At 35.2% G+C, this 24,005-nt stretch overlaps 2 protein-coding genes across 3 annotated transcripts in view; one reads left to right on the top strand and one right to left on the bottom strand.

The window, feature by feature from the left end:
* clcn1a (chloride channel, voltage-sensitive 1a) overlaps positions 1-20,908 on the bottom strand; it is a 33,220-nt gene extending 12,312 nt beyond the window's left edge. Inside the window, exons 1-12 of one of the 2 annotated variants that reach the window (XM_058753460.1) lie at positions 20,778-20,908; positions 7,895-8,180; positions 7,680-7,811; positions 6,797-6,925; positions 4,250-4,383; positions 3,995-4,072; positions 3,687-3,765; positions 1,996-2,121; positions 1,792-1,876; positions 1,328-1,429; positions 1,079-1,163; positions 145-300 (exon numbers count right to left, since the gene is read on the bottom strand). In XM_058753460.1, coding sequence (XP_058609443.1) covers positions 145-300; positions 1,079-1,163; positions 1,328-1,429; positions 1,792-1,876; positions 1,996-2,121; positions 3,687-3,765; positions 3,995-4,072; positions 4,250-4,383; positions 6,797-6,925; positions 7,680-7,811; positions 7,895-8,117 — 1,329 coding nt within the window. In that variant the 5' untranslated portion in view covers positions 8,118-8,180; positions 20,778-20,908. Of the gene's footprint in view, positions 1-144; positions 301-1,078; positions 1,164-1,327; positions 1,430-1,791; positions 1,877-1,995; positions 2,122-3,686; positions 3,766-3,994; positions 4,073-4,249; positions 4,384-6,796; positions 6,926-7,679; positions 7,812-7,894; positions 8,181-13,502; positions 13,578-20,777 lie in introns of those variants that run through there. The other variant, XM_058753461.1, reaches the window with a different exon arrangement.
* Positions 16,514-23,579, top strand: styk1a (serine/threonine/tyrosine kinase 1a). Its single transcript, XM_058753472.1, has 10 exons — positions 16,514-16,721; positions 17,780-17,823; positions 18,961-19,173; positions 19,479-19,712; positions 20,804-20,985; positions 21,366-21,446; positions 21,743-21,954; positions 22,040-22,080; positions 22,213-22,309; positions 22,727-23,579. The coding sequence occupies exons 2-10, from the start codon at positions 17,781-17,783 to the stop codon at positions 22,908-22,910; spliced, it is 1,287 nt and encodes a 428-aa protein (XP_058609455.1). The 5' UTR covers positions 16,514-16,721; position 17,780; the 3' UTR covers positions 22,911-23,579.
* The last annotated feature ends 426 nt before the right edge of the window (positions 23,580-24,005 follow it).

Genomic DNA, 24,005 nt, shown 5'->3' with positions numbered 1-24,005 from the left:
AAGCAGGTTTTATTGAAGCCATCTAGACAACTATGACATGATAACTAAAGCCAGTGTCAGTGCATGGTAGTTTCTTAGTGTTTTAAAGTGAAAATGACTTAACTGATAGAGAACAATGTGAACAAAATATCGCAAAGGACCAACCTTCATGATAAAGAAGAGAATAAGAATGACAAAGATGCTGACATCAGGGTGAAACCACACAGCAGAGCGACCGAGACCAGGAGGAAGGGAGGAACCCCATATTTTAGTCCAGGTGAAGTTATCAAACAGAGAGTTGATGCACTCCCTGGGCATCAGCTGCGGAATAACACAAGTCAAATTCACATTTAAACCCAACCAAATGAAATATTTAAAAAATTCAACCATTATTTTAAGATTGTCTGAATGACAGACAGACCAACCATAAACATTAAAGCAGTGGTTCTCAACCTTTGTGACTCAAATTCCCACCATTCTACACAAAAATATCTGCTGAAATGACAAGTTTGTTTAAAACTTATTTTAATCAGTGGACACTCCTAGTAGTTTGTACATTAAATTTCAAGATTGCAAAAGTTTTATGAGCTGAATGTTCTGGGTTCCTACTCTTCTAAATCAAAAAATTTTCATTACCTTTCCAGTTGTTGTTGATTTACTGGAAAAGCATTAAAGATGAGCATTTTTAAAAGTATTTTACTCACAATTTATACCTGATAAAATATTAGAGCTTGGCGTAATTAGAAAAAAATATTTATTGATATATAATATATTCTATATAATAAATTCTTTATAAAAAAAGAACAAAATAAGTCTTCCTTACATATTCACATTTTCCAAGACTGTGAGAATCCTGGTTCTTCAAAGACAAAAAACTAAACTAAGAAATATCTTGATTTTTAGTAGTTTTAGCTTATTTGTATGCGTTTTTGTCTTGTTTAAAATCATCCTGGGACCCCTTTTGGAAGTTTGCTAAGGTCCTCTAGTAGGCCCCTGGTTGAGAACCTCTGCATTAGAGGAGGATCCTAAATAGCTGATACAATTTTTTAGTTATAAAAATGAACAAAATTCATCAGTTACTAAATATTTCTAATCTGACCTCTCCAGCCATGAACTGCCCAAAGCCTGGAGGGAATGTCAGTGTCGTAACCACTAAGGTCACAACAGCAGGGAAAATCAGCCGGCTGAGAAAGAAAATGTGACACATATTGTAATTATTTAGCTTGTATAATCATTTTAAAGATTGGGATTACAGCAAAATAACTCTCAGGTGAGTACTGCATACTCCTGTAATAATTCTAAAGGTAATATATTGTCTGTTATCATTTGCGGCGTTAATTTCTCTTACTGTTTTGTAAGGAATCGTGTGAAAATGTTCGGTCTTCTCATGAAAAGGACAACTTGACGGTTCAGGTAAACGAAGAAAGCTCCCAGGAACCCACAAGAGATCCTGTGGGGAGAAAGCAATCACATTATTCCAGTGATCCAAACACAAAAATCACATTCACGGTTTTATAATAAGACAAGAAGATTGCTGTGCTCTTTGCTGAATTGTTTCTGATCAATGTGAGCACAATTATTATGCAATATAATACAATAACTTCATCAGAATGTGTTAGTGAAACATGACCTTCCAACAAATCAAATATAATGCCAACATCTGGTCACTTTGGTTAAGTTAAAGTGCTGTGTGCTCAGATCTGCGAGTGTGTCAAGGGTTAAATATGGCACACACACACACACACACACACACACACAGCTTCAGGATTGTGCCCTCACCACGAACGGCACGCTCTCGCCCCGCGCTCTCACCCAATAATGGCGAACGCTGGGAGCTCCTGCAGGTCGAAAGGAAAATCCATGCGGAAGTTGGTGCGGAAGAGAGCAGTGATGGTAACTGAAACAACAGATATGGGAAAAAAAAGATATCTCATCTCAGATGAATGGTAGTGTATCAGTCATCAGCTATCTGAGGCTGCCAAGACCTTTATTCATGAATATGATTTAGTATCTCACCTGCATCCTTATTAAACACAGACAGCACTCTGAAAATAAAAGCACTGAAAGTGGCAGCAAAGTAGCCCCTCCAGTAGTTTCTCACAGCAAAATAGGTTGATGTGACTTCAATGCTGAACAAAACACCTGGAAGAACCAAAGAAACATTTAGAATAGTTACTGTCATCTACAGAATAGAATTTCAAACTTTCTAAATCCATCAAATATGATGATAAAAACGCGAAATATACTTGTGAATTGTGAAATTATTTAAAATAACTGTTTACTATTTTAATATACTTTAGAATGTATAGAATTCATGTGATGGCAAAGCATAATTTACTCCAGTCTTCTGTGTCGCATGATCATCATTCTAATATGCTGATTTGGTGCTCAAGTAACATTTCTCAAAATTATGAATGTTGAAATACAGTTGTTCTACTTCATATTTTTGTGGAAATCATCATACATTTCTTCCCAGGAAAAGTCTTTCATTTTATTACATTTAATGCATCCTTGTAGAATAAAATTATTTATTTCTTTCAACAACGACAACAAAACATATTCCTCCAAATCAAATTTTGTATGATAGTGTATATCTTCATTTTTGCAACCTTTTTATTTATTTATTTAAATAAGTCTATCTTAGATATTTCACTGATTATTTCTTTTACATGAGCATTTTTAATCAGGCTTATATGTTTAGGTTCAGTAATTTCACTTTAATGGCAAAGAAAAGGTTATTAGTCAGTTATTGAATGACTTATTTTCAAAAATGTCCAATGATATTTTCACAGGAGCCTGATAAAAAAGCTAAATTGAAAAAAAAATCTCAGATGGATTTGGTTTTCGCATATGAAGTCTTTAATTGCTTGTTGTTTTAGGCATAAACCTGACAACAGAAATATACCTTAAAGTTTGACTTTTTTTTTTTTTTTAAATGCTACAGTAAAAACCTATTAAATGGTTAACGGTAAGTTCCCCTAATATATACGGTGAAAAACTGTAATAGACATTTCAGTCAATTTTACAGTGAAATACAGTTTTTGGAAGTGAAAAAGAATGTTAAATTTACAGGGAAAAAACGTAAATTGACATTCCCAGAATTCCCTGCATGGCATTTCAAATTTTGTTTGAATTTGATGTTTTTTTTTTTTTAAATAAATATGTTTCTTAGTTTTTTTCTTATCAGTTATGTTTATTAGGGTTGTATGTTACATCTAATGTTGTTAAATTAATGTTTATTGCATATTTCAGTTTAATGAATCTCACCATGATGGTGTTTAGTGTTTGTGTGAATGACACTGTGCACCAACTATATATGTTATTATTTAAAAGCTGTTTGTGATAGACTTTGGTTCATCATGTGACTTTCTCATCACCTCCTCCTTTTGGTGGTTATCAGTGTATTTCAAAGGTACAAAACAGATTGCAGTACTTCAATAGGTTGGTATATTAACATTATATCAGTTAATGAAATTACAGTATTTACCTGTAAATGTAAGTTAAACCTAAAATGTTTTTTTTTACAGTAAAACACACCTGCCGTTTTTTTACTGTAAAGTTTACAGAATATTTTTTACAGTGTACATATTATATTTTTGTCAGATTTATAACTTCTGTTTTGACACTTTATTGGAAAACAAACATAAATCCTGATCAAGAAAGAATAAAAAAAAACAAGGAAAATGCCATTTCTGCACACACTTTACCTCCAAGAGGGGTTCCAAAGCAACATCCAACCCCCACAGCACAGCCCACTGTGAGGATGTCTGTATAACAGTATGGGCTCTACTGACACAGATGCAGACAAAAAGAGTGAAGCAGACACAGTTGAGGGTACAGGTGGGGGAAGATGGGAAATAATTCTTGGTAATATAAATGCCCTGGATGATATATCAGTGCTGTCCTCAAAAACAATGTGTAATATAAAAAAAAAAGCTGCCCTGTTCCTGGATGATAAATGAGCATTCAGCATTTTATGAATGGAGATGCCGAATCTCCATGCACTTCTGCTTACCTGATAGACTCCAGAGAAGAAAGACATAAACCTGCTGAGCACAGCTGCACAGATACTGGCTATGTGAACAAAGGGACCCTAATGCATAAAAATAGCACAGTTTAAAGGTTAGCATCAGATGGGGCTGAGGCCAGTTTAGGTGACCTTAACTGGCACTCATACTCACCAAATCACAGCACATTTTGTATAATGGAAAATGGAAAATCGAGGCCCCTGTGTATGTTATATGAGACTGCAAAATCAAATGTGTCTCACCTCTTTGCCAACAGGCATACCACTGCCCAGGCCAGCAGTGAGTCCCACCACCTTCGCAATAAATGCCTTGAGTGTCAAATACTCCTTCAGCACAACACCTCTGAGTATGGTTTTCAGCTCTGGAATACCAGAGCCTGAGAGGAAATAAGAGTCAGAGGAGGAAAGAAAAGAGACAAAACAATCAAATGGCTTGGAAAAAGAAGGAATGAATCATGAAAAATCAATGTGAGAGGTCTGTAAATAAAGTTACTGATCACATTATAATCTGTGACATTTTACTAAACCCAAATAATTTTAAAGTGTCAGTTTTATAGGATAAAATAAAAGAATAGCTTCCTGCAACCTGCATAATTACCACAGTTTGGCAATCAATGGGCTGAATAGCAGATGAACCAGCAGGTGGCATTGTTGAGTAGTAAACAGTGCACAGCAGTTACAGTGGTTGAAGAAAAGACTATTACTATGTGGTTTGTATACTGTATATTAACTACAAGTGGCACAGAATACAGAAAGTGTACTTTTAAGAGACAAGCACAGGGTATGTAGAGACTTCAGTAAAAAAAAAAGAGATTGTATAAAGAGGCACGGTCCAAAATTAACTCAGTAAATATTATATCAGTAAAGAACTGAGTACAGCTTTCAAACACAGTCAGAAAATAGCTAAATGATCCCTTTGTCATAAGGACAAAACCATATTCTTAATAAAAAGTATGCAAAAAAGCATGCAAAATATATTCTAACGAGCAACAAAAAACAGATTCTCAATTCACTTCTAGCAGGTGAGGCAAAAAGATCATTTCAGACCCTGGCGAAAAAATCTAAAAGAAAAAAAAAAGCTTTTAAAAAAGCTAAAAGATCTGCAAAAATAAATAAATAGGTAAATAAAATTATATATACAGTATATACAGGTGCATCTCAATAAATTAGAATGTCGTGGAAAAGTTCATTTATTTCAGTAATTCAACTCAAATTGTGAAACTTGTGTATTAAATAAATTCAGTGCACACAGACTGAAGTAGTTTAAGTCTTTGGTTCTTTTAATTGTGATGAATTTGGCTCACATTTAACAAAAACCCACCAATTCACTATCTCAACAAATTAGAATACTTCATAAGACCAATAAAAATAATTGTTTTTAATGAATTGTTGGCCTTCTGGAAAGTATGTTCATTTACTGTATATGTACTCAATACTTGGTAGGGGCTCCTTTTGCTTTAATTACCGCCTCAATTCGGCGTGGCATGGAGCTGATCAGTTTGTGGCACTGCTGAGGTGGTATGGAAGCCCAGGTTTCTTTGACAGCAGCCTTCAGGTCATCTGCATTGTTGGGTCTGGTGTCTCTCATCTTCCTCTTGACAATACCCCATAGATTCTCTATGGGGTCAGGTCAGGCGAGTTTGCTGGCCAATCAAGCACAGTAACACTATGGTCATTGAACCAGCTTTTGGTACCCTTGGCAGTGTGGGCAGGTGCTAAGTCCTGCTGGAAAATGAAATCAGCATCTCCATAAAGCTTGTCAGCAGAAGGAAGCATGAAGTGCTCTAAAATATCCTGGTAGATGGCTGCGTTGACTGTGGACATCAGAAAACACAGTGGACCAACACCAGCAGATGACATGGCAGCCCAAATCATCACTGACTGTGGAAACTTCACACTGGACTTCAAGCAACATGGATTCTGTGCCTTTCCACTCTTCCTCCAGACTCTGGGAACTTGATTTCCAAATTAAATGCAAAATTTACTTTCATCTGAAAAGAGGACTTTGGACCACTGAGCAACAGTCCAGTTCTTTTTCTCCACAGCCCAGTTAAGATGCTTCTGACGTTGTCTCTGGTTCAGAAGTGGCTTGGTAGCCCTTTTCCTGAAGATGTCTGAGCGTGGTGACTCTTGATGCACTGACTCCAGCTTCAGTCCACTCCTTGTGAAGCTTTCACAAGTGTTTGAATCAGCTTTGCTTGACTGTATTCTCAAGCTTGCCGTCATCCCTGTTGCTTGTGCACCTTTTCCTACCCAAATTATTCCTTCCAGTCAACTTTGCATTAAATATGCTTTGATACAGCACTCTGTAAACAGCCACACCTTTCAGTAATGACCCTCTGTGACTTACCCTCTTTGTGGAGGGTGTCAATGTTCGTCTTCTGGATTATTGCCAAGTCAGCAGTCTTCTCCATTATTGTGGTTTCAAAGAACAAGAGATACCCGGAATTTATACTCTATGGATGGTCATTAATTGAAACTGAAATGTAAATATTCTAATATTTTGAGATACTGATTTTTGACTTTCATGAGCTGTAAGCTCTAATCATCAAAATTAAAACAAAGAAAAAAACTTTTGAAATGTTTTACTTTACATGCAATAAATGTAAAATATATGAAAGTTTCACTTTTTGAAATAACTTGCAAGAAAAAAAATGAACTTTTTCACGACATTCTAATTTATTGAGATGCACTTGTATATATATATATATATATATAGGATATTAGGTAAAGAAAAGTAAATAAGTAAATAAAAGTAATAGAAGCTAACGAAACAATGAAGCTACACACCAATGGCCTGAGGAGCGACCAGGTGGCAGAAGAGGGAGGCAAACAGGATGAGCACCATGGGATAGAAGACCCAGACCAGGTACTGCAGTGGGATATTTCCCCTCAACTCTCCATAAAACCACTTATAGGCTGAGAGACACGGAGAAGGACAGAAGTGATGGAGCAGGAGCACACGAAGCAGAGAAAGAGGAAGACAGCAAAGAAGACAAAAACATGCCGTATGTAGAAGTTTTAGAAATGAGAAGTGGGAAAAACATGGAAAAGAGACAAAAGAATATGACATAACACTAGGCAAAATGGAAGAGGGATTTTCAAATGTTTTGATACATGGACCCCCAAATCTCTCTCTCTCGCTATAAATATATATATACACACACACACTCTTTGAATACATGAATTATAATAAATAAGACAGAAATAAGGGAAATTAAATTATACAATAAATTAGTGCTGTCAAACGATTAATTGCGATTAATCACATCCAAAATAAAAGTTTTTGTTTACATAATATAAATGTGTACTGTGTATATTTATTATGTATATAAATACACACACATACAGTACATATTTTGAAGATATTTACATATTTATATTCTTATATTTTATATTATATATAAATATATTTAATATATAAACATAACATATTTTTCTTAAATATATACATGCATGTGTTTGTATTTATTTATACATAATAAATATACACAGTATACACACATATATAATGTAAACAAAAACTTTTATTTTGGATGTGATTAATCGCGATTGATCGTTTTACAGCACTACAATATATATATACACTAACTAAATACAACATATATGCGAAATTATCCAACAGAAGAACACGTAAAAGGTGAAGCAGAGGGTATTCTGGGTAGTGTAGTACCTTGTAGACTCTTGGCACTAGCATAATCCATGGTCCAGCTAACTAATGCCATGGTAATACCCAACAACACCAGAAAGATCCAGTCTTCTCCCAATTTCGAGACGAGGAACTTCTGTACTCGAGCCACACAGTCTGGGAAAACATTACAATCCCCATCAGATCCCAAACCTCACATATATTTCGTACTAGCTTTTGCAAGGCTCATTGTTATTGACCTCTGCACTTAGAGTAGGATCGGCGTTTCTTGAAGGAGGACGTGTGGCCCTGCTCCTCCTCCTCCTCCTCCTCCTCCTGTCTGTCATGAATGCTGCCTATGTCCAGCTCCACACGTTGGCGGCTGTGATGGCGGCTTCGGCTGTGACTGCGCCCATGGTGACTGTGATGGTGGAGCCCGTGGTGGTGATATCCATGTCCGTGTTTTTTCCGCTGTCTCTCCATCAGAAGGCGAGTGGCCTCTCTCCTCTGGGACCCACCAGGGTGCTCCCTGTACTCTCCATATAGCTGAGCACAGAAGAAAATCACAGGTTTTTGTTACCCAAGAGACCAGATAAATAGCAACTTACAGGTACAATCTCCATGGAACAACTTAATAAATTACAACTTAATATAATAAATAACCAAATATTATAATAGTATTTTACTAAAATAACTCCTGCTTACAGTTACCAGGTCAGATTATTTCCCACTACAACACACCACCTTATCTTGTGTGGATATGCAAGACAACTGCTATTATACTTTCAAATTTGTCTGAACGAAGTCAATTTGAAAACTATTTGTATGTTTCATGAAAATATCTAATACTGAATAGTCACAATTGTTGCAATAAGATACCTTTGGTCCAAAAAACCTTTCTAGATGCATTACTTTGGAATATTACAACACTATTTCAGGAGGTCAAAAGTCAATAAAAGTTGAAATATTGTTTCATCCAAATAAGCAAAATAAATGCTTTTCTTTGGTGTGTTATTATTATTATTACTACTACTAATATTATTAGCATTATTGTTATGAATATTATTATTTTATTAGTTATATAATATGTTAGAATTTATTTGTACATTTTATTATTCATTAACATTCAAGAAGTCATTGTTTCCTGCTGTCACTAGTTCTTCAGATTAACCCTGTTAAAATACAAGGCATTTTACTCATTCTGTTTGACTGAATATAAAAAAAAGTGCTTTTGATAACACTTTGAATTTTCTTCAGTGGTGTGATCACATAATAAATTGTTACAGAAACGTCTTCAAAATAATAATTTCAAAAAAGTAAAACATTGCCCTCATTTTCAAAAACAACATGATGCACCCGAGAGGTGACAGAGGAGAGGGAGTCCAAAAATAGAAGAAGATCTACTCGACCTGCTTCGAGTAAGACCACCGGCGGAAGAGCAGTAGTCTACATTTAGATTTATAACCATCCGGATAAGACCCAGACATCTGGAAAATACATTCCCTGTGTCTTCATTCCCACTACTTTCTCTAACACACACCCACCCCCCAGTAGTCTGACTTGAAACAAAAAGCGTTTCTTTCTTACATCTATTAAATAAGACAGATGTTTCATTTAAATCTGTAAATCTCATGAATTACTCTATTTGTCAAATTTTATAGGGAGAGTAAATGGGATCGGGACATGATGTAGGACTACCCTGTGTGTCATAGTGTCATGACTCTAATTTATTTACAAGCATTTAACCTCATTTAACGTGCACTGCATCAGGGTGATCAACTACAACTTGTTGAAATGTTGACTTATGGACTTACAGATGCTATTTTCAGCATGGAAATAAAGATGTGAAGAGGTAAACGTGGATATGACAGTAGCGATTAGGTTAAGAAATGTTTTGGCTGCTACACAGCAAAAAATATGATTCTTCGTACACAGTCATTTTAACACAACAGAACTGACAGCAGCAAAAACAGTTTTTCCACATGCTAAATATTATACTGCTGATGAAGGAATCTCATTTTAGAAATGTAATGAAGTAAACAATGAAAATGACTGTAGATGCAGAGGGGTGCAAAGTGCTCAAAACTTCAGTCATTTCACTTGAGACTAACATGATCAAATATGTTTGTGGTGATTTTCATAATGTTTTTCTATATAGTGAAAATGGGAAATTTTCTGGGCAATAATTTCAGCAGTTCTAATGTTGTTGTCTTTTTATGTTGAACCACTATTATTGTATCATTTTGTAAATGTTATATGGGCAACACATTAAAACATAAAAAATTAAATGTAAAATTAAATTAAATAAATAACTTCATAAATTAGTTTTGCATTAAACTGTCAAAAGTGTCAGTAAAAACTGTTACATTGTAACAAAAAAATATATTTAAAATAAATGCTGGTCTTTTTATTCATACTTTTACATTTTGACAAAAAAAATATATATATATATATATATATACATATATATATATATATTCTATATAGTACAAAATATTGAGTATAGCATATTAAAAGAGAAAAATGCAATATTAAAATAGAAAACAATAAAAAATTATAATATCACTTTACAATATTACTGTTTTACTGCATATTTGACTAAATTAATGCAGTATGTATTACAAACTTTTCAATTGTAGTATAAGGTGTTATGGTATACGCAGCTATAAATGTATATTTTTATCTTGCTTAAAAACATTTTTCTTTGGTTTAGGCCTATTATTTTACAGAGAATATTAAACGTGTATCTATATGTGTTACTATTTGCAGTTTTATTGAATATAGGCGCTCACTTTCGCCTTTGGAATGGACCCATGTAGATGATAGGTTTATCATGTATCTCTCTTCCTCATAACACATCTCACTCTCATTCCATGCGTCTATCCAGTTACTTTCACCCGTTCCCACAGTACATGTAATCCCTTGCTTTCTCCATATTTCACCCCCTCCTCTCTTCTCATGCTCCTACACCTACGGTCTTCTACACCCCCCGCAGACCCCCTCCGTCCGCCATAGATTGGAACTACCCCCTTTCTACCCAGGGCCTGTAATACTAGCCGCTAGGCTAATAATAGCTTCGGTGTGACCCAATGTTCACAGCCACACTTCCCCACACACCTCTGTGTGGATCTTTCTATCTTCCAATTTGTTCATCCGTCTTTCAAGGACTCCCAAGGAAAGTTGGAAACCTATAATCAGGCGACACTGTCATGCTAACTAGCACTAGACAGCTAATAACAACTGTGGTGCTGAGGCAATGTGTGCAGTTCACACATGCATTTACGTTGAGCACAACCAAAGATTTTGTCATTTGAATATAAAAAATACTACGAGCACATCTACAAATAAGTAACTGTGATCAGAAAATGCTAATGTGCTCAAGCTAAAGCGTGTTGGAAAGAGTTTTTGATGCTGTGCTTTAGGTCATGCTGATGGCTGCACGGGAAGGCTATCAAGGCAATTGTCATGGTGTTGTCATGTGATGTTATGTAAAGTCATATGTAATTCTGTTGAAGGTCTTCTAAAATAGATGTTCTTCCCATGCTGGGATGACCACACTTGTCAACATATCCCAATATGCCTGTCCTTTCTGCTGAGGCTCTTTCATTTGGTGCTAAATGTACACTCCTTATAAAATAGAAGTAAAGTAAAAAAAAAAATATTTTTAAATAAATAAAATGATTGACATCATATGTGAATCGCATGGTGTTGTACTAACTTTTAAAAATAATTTTTGGTAATTAAAATAAAGCTGAAATAAAATAAAATCTTAATTAGAAATTCTGCATTGGCAACTAACTGAAATTAATACGTTTAAGGTGAAGCATTGAAATGACTAAACTAAAATCGAAATAAAAATAAAATTAAAGCTAAATACAATAAAACTAAAATTAAAATAAAAACTGAAAATGTAAAATAACTGCGAATTCAAAATATTAATAAATACTTAATAGTAAAAACACTGTATATGAGAAAAAGTTGAGATTCAGGTTGACAACATTAAAGTACAACAGCTAAATCCCTGTTAGAAAAAAAAAAAAATAGCTAAGAAACAGCTTGAGTCTGTGATGTTTGCCAGTTGTTGGTTGCCATGCAGTAGCCATTTCTAGTATCCAACTATATCACATGACTCATAAAACTATACAATGCCACTGGTTATCGCTGCATGGAATATCTGCTCATTGTCATAAAGCTGAACTCCGACAAATCAAGACATCAAACAAAAATGAATGTCTTTTAGTTGTTTTCTTCCTGCAAATCACTGGAAGAGTGAGGTATTCTGTAGGTGACCCATAATCCAAAATATGCTTATTGACCAAACATTTACACGTTTTCTCTTGTTCAATAAATGTTACATACCGTTCAATAAATCACAGTGACAAGACTGGCAAGAGATGACCTCAACTGATGACATAAGAAAGCAATACTATATTGTTTATAGTACACTCTAACCAAGATGTATCATCGCCATTTCAAACACTCAAACGTTCAACCTCATTCATCTCCCCTTCAGTCAAAGCAGCGATCACAGCAGACAGTCAATCACACCAGATGTTCTGGAGCGTCTCCCATGACAGGCTGAGATTAAGAAAGACATTTATAATCTATGATTGGGTTTCCACTTACACTACCATTCAAAAGTTTGGGGTCAGTAAGTTTTGAATAGCAAGGATGCATTTAATTGATCATAAGAGACAGTAAAGACATTCAATGTTCTTTCAATAAATCCTGAAAAGAAATCTATACGGCTTTCACAGAATTATTAAGCAGCAACTGGTTCCAACACTGATAATAATAAGAAATGTGTCTTGAGCAGAAAATCAACATATGTGACCATGGACCACAAAACCAGTCTTAAGTGTCAGTTTTTCAAAATTGAGATTTATACATAATCTGAAAGCTGTATAAATAAGCTTTCCATTGATGTTAGGATTGGACAATATTTGGCCGAGATACAACTATTTGAAAATTTGGAATCTGAGGGTGCAAAAAAATCAAAATATTAAGAAAATTGCCTTTAAAGTTGTCCAAATGAAGTCTTTAGCAATGCATATAACTAATCAAAAATTAAGTTTTGATATATTTTTGAACAGTAGTTCGGTAAATTTGGTTGACAATGTATATTTGGGTGATTCTTCAGTTAGTCTTTTGATTTTAAATGTTATAAAATTAATCTTCTATGTGTATTATACTGTATGTTAAAAAAGAAGTATCCTGAAAAAAAAGATTTCATCATAGTTTTTGTCAACTTTTTAAAAAGTATTTAGAAAAAGTGCAAAATACACTTTCCCTTATTTGCACAGTATTTAAAAGTCAAGCTCAAAACAGAAATTAAGAAAAGTTGATTTAAAAAAAACGTGTGTGTATATATATATATATATAATTATTAATAATCTCTACTTTAAAACTAGAATGATTATGAAAGAACATAATGTTTTGTTTTTTTTGCATAGTCATTCTAATTGAAGAATCACTCATTTTTGTCAAAGTACTGACTGGGCTTTTTGTCTTAAAAAAGTTGCACTGCAAACTTATTCAAATAAAACAAAGTAGCAGTACAGACCTCTTCAGGAGCCTATATATACATAAATGAGAGATGGAGTAAAAGGGAGAGAAAATGACAGGAGGAAAATGACTAACTCCTGTTGCACTTTCCCGCGAGTTCTGCAGCCCAGTGCTCAATGCGGTGACTCAGTCGGTACAAATATACAAGTCATGCAAAGATTGTGCAACATCTTTCAGCTCATACAATTTCAAATGACAGAAGAACAGCAATTCAGAACAGACTAAACAGTAACCAGACAGAAGAAAGAGCAGAAGAAAGAGCGAGGGAGATAGAGAGAGAGCAGGAGAGAGACAGGGACTGACCACGGTCTGCTGGTATCTCAGAGCCTTCCTTTGCGACGCATCTGCGGCCATTGACACACTGTCACTGACCCAAAAATAAACCGCCTGTCTGTCTTAGCATTCCCACCCTGGGGTGGCACGGACTGAGTGAGAGAGGGCACATGCAAGTTCTCTCGCTCGAGCTCTCTTTCCTGGCTTTACGCATGCACAGCCATCTCTCTCTCACACACCTTCTCATGTGGTGCAACACGGCAGTCCAGTTGACTGACTAAGCCCTGTGTGTGTCCGTTTATGTGGACGTGCCTGTGCCTGGGACACGTACATGTGTTTATGCATGTGTGTGAGTGTTACAAAGAGAGCATAGATGCCAAACTAAACCCATCTGGCCCTTCATTAGCGGGGCTGGTTTGTTTAATAGTGGCCAATCCTGTCACCCCTGGCAACAAACTAAGACTTTGATCACCTGTTCATTTGGAAAGGGGCACAGTGAGGGTTTGAGCGGCTGAGGGAACTCCCCATCCTCCATGAAACATAATGAGGGCAGCACAGGGAGGACCAAATTGGCCAGTGCCGTCTCTGATTCGCACTTTTCATCTGTGATGACCAACAGAATGTTAAACAATACACTTAATGACACACGGAGACAGTTTTAGCGTTACATAAACACATTCTGGATAAAAGTGAAAAAGAAAAAAAAAAATTAGGACGAGCGGAATTTTAGCATTACAACACTTGCTCACCAATAGATCCTCTGCAGTGAATGGGTGCTGTCAGAATGAGAGTCCAAACAGCTGATAAAAACATTACAATAATCCACAGGTAATCCACACCACAGTCCATCACTTAACATCTTGTGAAGTGAAAAGTTGCACCTTTGTAAGAAACAAATCCATCATTAAGACGTATTTACTAAAATACGAGTCCTCTATCCATAATATTGCTTCCTCCAATGAAAAAGTCATTTTGTCTGAATCAGGAGAGAAATATGCACAGATCAAGCACAATTTACACGCTAAATTGGTTCTAAACAAATATGTTGGTGGATTTTTGGGCTGAAGTGACCATTTAAAGTTAAAACACCTTGGATTTGTTTCTAAAAACACACAGTTTTTGCTTCACAAGATATTAACTGATAGGCCGAAGTCGTGTGGATTACTTTTGGATCATTTAGACTCTCATTCTGACAGCACCCATTTACTGCAGAGGATCCATTGGTGAGCAAGTGATGTAATGCTAAAATTTCTCCAAATTCGTTCAGATAAAGAAACAATCTTGCACGTACAAGTCATGGCCAAAAATATTGGCACCCTTGGTAAATATGATCAAAGAAGGCTGTGAAAATTAATCTGCATTGTTAATCCTCTTGATATTTTATTTAAAAATTCACAAAAATCTAACCTTTCATTGGAGGATAAGAATTTAAAATGGAGGGAAATATCATTATGAAATAAATGTTTTTCTCAAATACACGTTGGACACAATTATTGGCACCCCTAGAAATTCTTATGAGTAAAATATCTCTGAAGTATATTCCCATTCATATTCACAATTTTGAGCACTCCAGCGTGACTATGAACATGAAATTATCCAGCCATGGCTTCCTGTTTTACAGAAATATAAATAGGAGGGGAAACAAAGCCCAAATTCCCTTAATCATCCATCACAATGAGAAAAACCAAAGAATATATTTCTGATGTGCAGCAAAAGATAATTGAGCTTCACAAATTAGTGAAGTGGCTTTAAGAAAAGAGCTAGAGCAGTGAAAATTCCCATTTCCACCATCGGGGCGATAATTAAGGTTTTCCAATCAACAGAAAATGTTACGAAACTACCTGGAAGAGGACGTGTGTCTATATCGTCCTAATGCATGGTGAGAAGGAGAGTTTGAGTGGATAAACTTCAAATGGGACTGGCTTCTGGTCAGATGAAACTAAAAAATGAGCTTTTTAGCAGCAAACACTCAAGATGGGTTTGGTGAACAAAGGGATAAAAAGTACCCCATGTGTACAATGAAATATACTGCTGTATGTTTGATGTTGTGTGCCTATATTTCTGCTGGAGGTCCTGGACATCTTGTTTAGACACATGGCATCATGGATTCCATCAAATACCAACAGATAAAAAATCAATAAGTGACTGACTCTGTTAGAAATCTTATAAAAGGGCCCTGTTTGGATCTTCCAACCGTACAATAATTCAAACACAAACCTCAAAAACAACACAAAGATGGGTCACTGAGCACAAAACCAAGCTTCTGCTGGCCATTCCAGTCCTCTGACCTGAACCCTATAGAAAATGAGTGGGTGAACTGAAGAGAAGAAGCACCAACATGGAGCTGTGAATCTAAAGGGTCTGGAGTGATTCTGGATGAAGGAATGGTCTCTGATCTCTTGTCAGGTGTTCTCTAACCTCATCAGGCATTATAGGAGAACATTTAGAGCTGTTAAAATGGCAAATGGAGGTTTCAAAAAGTATTGAATAAAAGAGTGCCGTTAATTGTGGCCAATGTGTATTAGAGAAAAACATTTATTTCATAATGATATTTCCCCCCATTTTAAATTCTTATTATCCAATGAAAGGTTAGATTTTAGTGAATTTTTAAAATAAAAGATCAAAAGGATTAACAATGCAGATTCATTTTCACAGCCTTCTTTGATCATATTTACCAAGGGTGCCGATATTTTTGGCTATGACTGTATTATCCAAAACAATTAGATGCTAACAGTTCTATAAAGATTATTTTCTCCAAATCTGTTCTTAGGAAGAAACAAACTCATCTTGGATCGCCTGAAGTTGAGTAAATTCGAATCAAATTCTAATTTTTGGGTGAACTATTCCTTTAAGATGTATTCACATACAGGTAGAATTCCATGCAAATATTTAATTAAACCTTCCATGGCAAACATATGATACGTTATTATATTAACATATGACAACTGAGCCAGTCTTTATCAACTGTCTGTGGTACATTGATGCATGGCAGAAACTCGGCGGAGCTTAAAAAAAAGCTGTTGGATGTGGGTGTGGCAGCAAGAATGCAGGTAAATGACATACAGCAAAAACAAAGAGCACTTGCAGTATACGAAGAGATGGGACCAAGAAGTTGATACTTTGAGAATAAAGTACAGCAAAAACACCAGTTTTAAAACAACGGATGGAAACAAAACAGCCTCTGACAAAAGAAGATGACCATGTTTGAGAAATAGCTGCATCATTCTTCACACACAGAGAAGATGACATGTAAGTTCATTAACATGCTAACCATATACATTTATACGCAAATATTATTTTACATTATACTGCAGTGTATGTGCGTGTGTGTATATAAACAACATATATATATATATATATATATATATATATATATAATATATAAATTTATATATTTAGTTATTATTAATATACATAAATAAACAACAGGAAAACCTTTAACTTGATAGACACACTTTCACTGGCTAAATTCTAGTTAAATCAAGATTTGATCAATCAAGAAGTTGGTATTCACATTATACCAAGCTCACAATGGCTCCTGCGTGTGGTGAAGTTTGTGGTGTGTTTTTAATGTGAAGACAGAAATGCAGAGAAACCGGTTGAGCGAATGTCTGGTAGTCTCACACACAAACTTAAGATGTTAAAGTCAAACAGAAAGAATGTGCTGACAAAGGATGATCAGTAGTGGGAGTGTTCAAGGTGTGATGTTGTCACAATGTTTTTTACTGTTTCTTGATAATCATGATAAATTTGAATCTATTTTTAAACCATTGATCACAAACGTCAATGTTGTGACTACGAGTGTAGATCATATTTTCTTTTCATGCCAGTGTTTTATATAGAGGCAAAAAGTTCCAACATTGTCAAGATGATATTATAACAAATATTTAGCTTTTGTGCAATATGACGGTGTTGTCTTGTTTTACAAGACAATTGCTTACATATTTCATTGCTGAATAAAAATGTCAGAGACAAATTAAAACAAAAGCAAAACTAGCTTTATGATCAAATCTTAAAAGCACTGTGAAACATACAAATCATTTACTGACAACATACATTAACAAAGTATGACAAATATTCTAATGTCAAATATTTGAAGTCTGGTTTTATGTCTTTCAAAGAGAGCTGCCAAACTGCACACATGCAGAAATGTTATATGCACTCATAAAACACATAAGCTGATGCATGTGAATAGCACTGCACTTGAATTACTAGATATCAGTTTATATGTACTGTTTTGAAGTTGGTGCTTTGCCATATGTATTTGCCATATAAAATGGTGGTAATATATATTTTTCCTTTTACAGTATGTCTAACGCAACAAATCCATGTGTATCAGGCACTCTTTGTGGTAAGTAGTGTGTTTTTTAGTCTCTCTCTATACGCTACCAATTCAAAAGTTACAAATATTTTTAATATTCAATAAGAAATTAATATTTTTATTTACAAATAAATTGAGCTAAAGTGACAGTAAAGAAATGTATAATAATGGTGAAGATTTCCATTTTAAAAAAATGCAAATTTTGCATTCAAAGAATCCTGAAAAAATTATTTCTACCAAATATTTTCTACCAAAACTGCTTTCAGCATCGACAATAAAAAAAATGTTTCTTTAGCATCAAATCACCATATCACATATGATATCTGAAGCATCATGTACAATATTGCCGTTTTTATTGTATTTTTGATCAAATAAATGCAGCATTAGGCAGCACAAGAGACTTATTTTAATACATGTGGAAACACACTTTTCTCATCTATGACTATTCATTCAACAGTTCATTATGATTACTGACATTTTCCCCAAATTCTTGAACATTCACTTCTTGTACAATAATTATCTGTTCAGTTTGACATTTAAAATGTACACACTCATAGCTATATCTTTTGAAAATGACCAAGATTTTTTAAACTAGGAAGCAAGTAACCTGGACCACTAATCAACTAAACTATTCATACCCCTGTATAATTAGGCTGCTTTCAAGTCCACTTGACCACAATCAGACACACATCTAAGGCCTTTACATAACAAAAAATAATAAATAAAAATACACCAATAATAAAAACCACTAAAGATAAACTTGGTACTGAAAATCACAACGCTTTTTCTCTCTCGTTCATAAATAATCACATAACATGATGAAAAATCACACAGACACGACAGGAGGTTAAAGGTGGGAAACCTATTTCCAAGATAGGAAAGAAAAAGACAGACAAAGACAGAAGTCTGCCCTCACAGCCAGACACTGTTTCAGAGAGGAACATGACTGATCTAAAACTTTAAAACCTCATCATCTCCACCAGTGCCACTGCAGACAATGAGCACTGCATGTTCCACTGGTGTAAAGGACGTGGGAGGAGACTAGAACAACAAAGCTTGAGTGTTCAGGTGTCTCACTGCATGACACACTCTGTGACTAAAACATGCAAACATGTGACTCAAGGAATTCAGCTTTCTAATCCCGTTGCGTTTCTATTTTCTTTGCAGAGGTGCTTTTTTATAAAGCTGAACTGATTGTCATTCCAGTGCTGTTTCTCCTGGCTTTTCTGGTCACGCTGATCATTTTGTTTGTGCTCAAATGCTTTCATAAGCCATCACATCTTTATGGACACCACAGAAATGACAAAGATGACACACAACACCATCATAACACACACAGACACCATAACAGCAACAGACGGCACCTGCAAGGCATTGACGGTAGCTACGGCATCTGACTTTAGTGTTACACACTAAATACTCAAGTCGCTTGTTGTTTGTTGTGTTTATTTAAAGGTCTTCCGGTTCATGCACGACAGAAATGTTTATTTATAAGTCTTCCTGACCATGCATGATCGCTATGTTTATTTCAAGGGTTTCCCTTTATGAATGATCGCAATGTTTATTAATAGATTATCTTGTTCATTAATTATCAAAGAGTTTATTGAAAGGTCTTTTCAAAAGTTATACTGTAAGAACATACAACAGATTTGTTTTTATTTTTTTAATTTACTTTGCAACAACAGCCCCAGCAGAGCTGAACCCATTGGAACATGAGGTTATTCCCATGACAGTCCAACCTCACCATGACATGCAGAATTCAAGCCCTGCAGTACCTCAGCAAACCACCGGGAGGCATCCGGACCTCTTTCAGCTGGTCTCTCCACTTCCTCTCACCTTCTCAGTAAAACAAGACACTACCTTCACATTGCACAGAGCTGTCATGGACAGACAGCCAGTCATTTTACGAGTGCTTAAAGGTACTGTTGGACAAGTATTATTTTATTATTTTTATTATTAATATTATTTTTATTTGATTTGAAAATTAATATATTATACAATTTATTATATTTAATATTTTGAGTTAGCTTTTATTTTTATATTTTCAGTTTTCATTTAAATTTTAATGTTACTTTTTCATTTTTCATGTTTTTTAATATTTCTATTTAGATTTATTTTATTTCAGTTTTAGTTTTAGTAATTTTAGTACTAACGGAGGTCTTACGGAATTTGGAACCACATGAGGTTAATTAATAACAGAATTTTCATTTTTGGGTTAACTATCTCTTTTAAGTTGTAGGCAAAATCATTTCCTTCACACAAACGAGTTATCTCTGTCAGCTCTCTTTCTAGTCAGGTTATTTTGTATAAAACCAGTTAATTCAAATATGTCACCATAAAGCATACAGTTATCTGAGAATAAAACATTTTGCAGTGTATTTTATTATGAATGAATTTTATTAGAAGGTTCCAGGTTTGATTCTTGAAAGGATGAGCTACAAAACATCACGATTGTGGCCCGGCAAGTTAGATTTCATAGGGTTTATTTTTTTTAAAGTTCTTTTTAAATATTTCTATTTAGCTTAATTTTATTTAAGTTTTAGTAATTTTAGTACTTATTTCATTGCTGTTTTTCTGTCATTAATTACTCACCCTCATGTCGTTCCAAACCTGTAAGAACATGCGTCGTGTTACTCTTGTGAACGCGTGTCGAAGACTGACACGGAAGAGAAGAAATTGTTGAAAAAAGTCATTATTTTTATTTTCTTTGTGCACAAAAAGTTTTTTCGTAGCTTCATAACATTACGGTTGAACCACTAAAGTCACACGGGCTATTTTTACAATGTTGATTATGAATCAGTGGTAGAATTTTGCTTCACTTGTTGTTAAAGCTCAGGGTTTGCAACTAGAAGGTTGCAGGCTTGATTCTTGAAAGGATGAGCTACAAAACCTCACCATTGTGGCCAACAAGTTAGATAGGTAGATAGAAGACAGACAAACAGATAGATAGAATGATAGACAGACAGACAGACAAACAATCTTACTTTCTTCTACTTTTTCCCACATGCAGAATCAGCCAATGCCAGAGAGCACCAGTACTTTCTGGGGTTTGCCCACTTCCTTTCAGAGTTGGGACCACATCCATTGATACCCAAACTGCTGGGGGTAGTGTCTGTGCAGACACCGCTGATGATTGCAGTAGAGGAGCTGGAACACAGAGACCTGCTGAGCTTCCTGTGGAGGTGCAGACAGGTACATGAGTAATGCTTCATTTTCACTCTGGCAAGGGACATATTGACGTTTGACAAAAATGCAAGAATTGTTTCTTGATCAGCAAATCGGCATATTAGAATGTTTTCTAAAGGGTCAAGTGACACTGAAAACTGGAGTAATGATGCTGAAAAATCAGCTTTGTGAACTAAAAGTCTCAAAACTCCAATTCTTCTAGATAAATATGACACGACTAGCAATTACTGTAAAATATTGACATTACACTGCTGAGGTCACCTGAGAGTGGACAACACAGAGGTTGTGTCATTCCTGATGATCTCATTTGTAATGGACTGATTAAAAGTCACACGACTAGTTTAAACCTCACCTTTTTTTTGACTGACTGTAAATCTCTTTCACAGGACCACACAGGTCAGGAGGCACCGTGTGACATGACTGAAAGACGAATCTTTACCATGGTTGCTCAGATTGCATCTGCTCTGGTTAGATAACAAATCAGCTTGCAAGATATATACATTCATACTGACAGACTAAAGCCTGGCAACAATGTATAAACGTATATTTATGAATGGAGAGATTTATAAGACACACCAGGCACGCACACACTGGCAACTACATAAATCACAGAGCTTTATACTTTGTTTGACTCTGGCATGCATTAATCATGGCCAGTCATGAGCACTTAACCAAAGCATATATGATTTACAATGTACAATAAATACTTTGTCACACCCAAGATTAAGTTTGCAGTCTAACACAACCTGCTATGAAATCACAGGAGTATCTGCATAGTAAGAACTACATCCATGGTAATGTCAAGGCTCGAAGCGTCTTGGTTGGTCGGGACCTGTCGGTCAAGCTGTGGGGTTTGGGTCCGGCATATCGCAGAAAAACGAGTACAGGCTCTATAGATGTAGAAGATATGGGAATGAGAAAATGGCAAGCTCCAGAAGCATTAGCACGGCAACCTCTCCAGCAAAGCAGCGACATGTGAGTTTGTGATAATTATTTGAATTTTCAGTTAATGTCACCTTTGATCTTGACATTGTGTCCATTTCTGTTTAATCCTCCATAGATGGTCCTTTGGCATTTTGCTGTATGAGATGGTGACATTAGGTGAGTGTTTCTGTCATCCAGTATTATAAAAGTCTCCAGTACAGCTACAGCTGCAAGGTTCCATTTATGTGGAAAAAATAATCAAATTATGAAGTTGTTTAAAGCTCTTTATCGCATTGTTTTTAATCTCAGGAGAGCCGCCCTTTCCCAACATCATGACCAGCGAACTAATGCAGCATTTACAGAGAGTGAACACACTAAAGAAACCACCCAACTGCTCGAATACTCTGTACGTCTCTTTACCCACACATATACAGTAAACATGTTCATCTAAAAAAACATGCACTTTAAATTTATTTTGTTGGAGTTAACTATAATAATCCTGGAGCACTGCGTCATACACACAAATACAAAGCATCGTCATTGTTGCATGTGCCAATAAAATAACAACATAAGATGTAACAAAACACCCTAATGTACATGTGATAACAAAAGCTATTAGAAAACACAATTATGTAAACAAAATACCATCAAATTTGAAGTGCCACTCAGGGAATTCTAATGTCAGTTTAAAGTTTGTAAGGATGGCCTATACCATAAGACTCATACCATTTTTCGAAGAAAAAAACATATACACATACAACAATGAATCTATTCCTTTTCGATAGCCACTATAACATACACTTACATTATATTTCTTCTCTAGATATTCTATTATCAAATCCTGCTGTCAGTGGAAACCAAAGGATCGAGTCTCATTGGCTGAGCTGATCAGAAAGCTCCAATCAGGAGAGAGAAGCGCCGATGATCAGGCAGTGCTGCGAGTGTCTGAGCCGCTGGACATGGAGAAATACATGAGGGAAGCAGGCTATGGAGAATCATTGAATTAGGCTATGCGGTGCTCTAATGCTCCCTTTATAGGTCAATCAATGCATAAATGAACAGTTAAGGTTTGAAAGTAGCACTTTCAAAGGATTACAGAAGCACCTGCTGTTACAGACAGTGACATCGCTCTATCAAATTTAAAGGAGAACATTATCTCATCAAGCAAGCATGTGCTATTATTCAGGAATTTAGATTAAGGATAAAGTCTAAATGCTTAATTGTAACACAAATGAGAACGAGGGGTGTTACGTAAAATATGCTTGTGTCATATAGGCCTACATATATGCATAAATATGCAGGTAATAGAAAAAAGCTACAATGTAAACATGTAGAAAACAGAAACAAACTGTGTCTAGTAATAGTAATTTAATTGATCATTATATTTATTTAGGTTGGACTATACTGTTACCCATTATGTTCACTGCTATGGCTGATTCAAATGGTATAAATTAAAATTATATTATTGGCGTGTTTATTGGTAATTGGAAGTCTATTGCATTATAATGAAGTATATTTAAAATACACTATTTATTAATGTAAATTTACATTTTTGTCAGTTTAGTCATCGTTAGTGCAGTTGTAAATAATAATGGTCACCTGACTTATTCGAAATTAGGCTTACTTTTAAATATTTGGTTTTCCACTTACATCTTCAAGCCTGCGGTGTTGGTCCGTGAGCGAAATTGAAGTAGGTTTTATAATAATCCTTCAATAAATGCGATTTCATTTGTATTTTGTCTAAATATGAAAGTTTCTCTTCAGCTGTTTTTAACCAGAAGCACGGCTGATGTCGCAAATGAGTGATGCTAAAATCTGATTGGCTTCAAATATAGTTATGCAAGAATGATTGGAGACAAATGACGGTGTGTTATTTGAATATCAGTTCAGTGATTAAAAATACTAACTTGTGTTATCGGAAAGAACTATACATACTCATTATCAAATTCATATTGTTATTTATATGCACATTGAGTAAAAACAGTTCTCTTTATGACTTTAGTTATCTTGAATATATTTTTGTGAGGACAATTACTATAGCTACTCCAAAATACCACAAATGTTACTGTATTATAGATACTTCACTGAATCTGATGTATCCT

The sequence above is a fragment of the Onychostoma macrolepis genome, chromosome 19, assembly GCF_012432095.1.
Source record: "Onychostoma macrolepis isolate SWU-2019 chromosome 19, ASM1243209v1, whole genome shotgun sequence".
Classification (NCBI taxonomy): Eukaryota; Metazoa; Chordata; class Actinopteri; order Cypriniformes; family Cyprinidae; genus Onychostoma; species Onychostoma macrolepis.
This window is presented reverse-complemented; position numbering and strand designations above follow the sequence as displayed.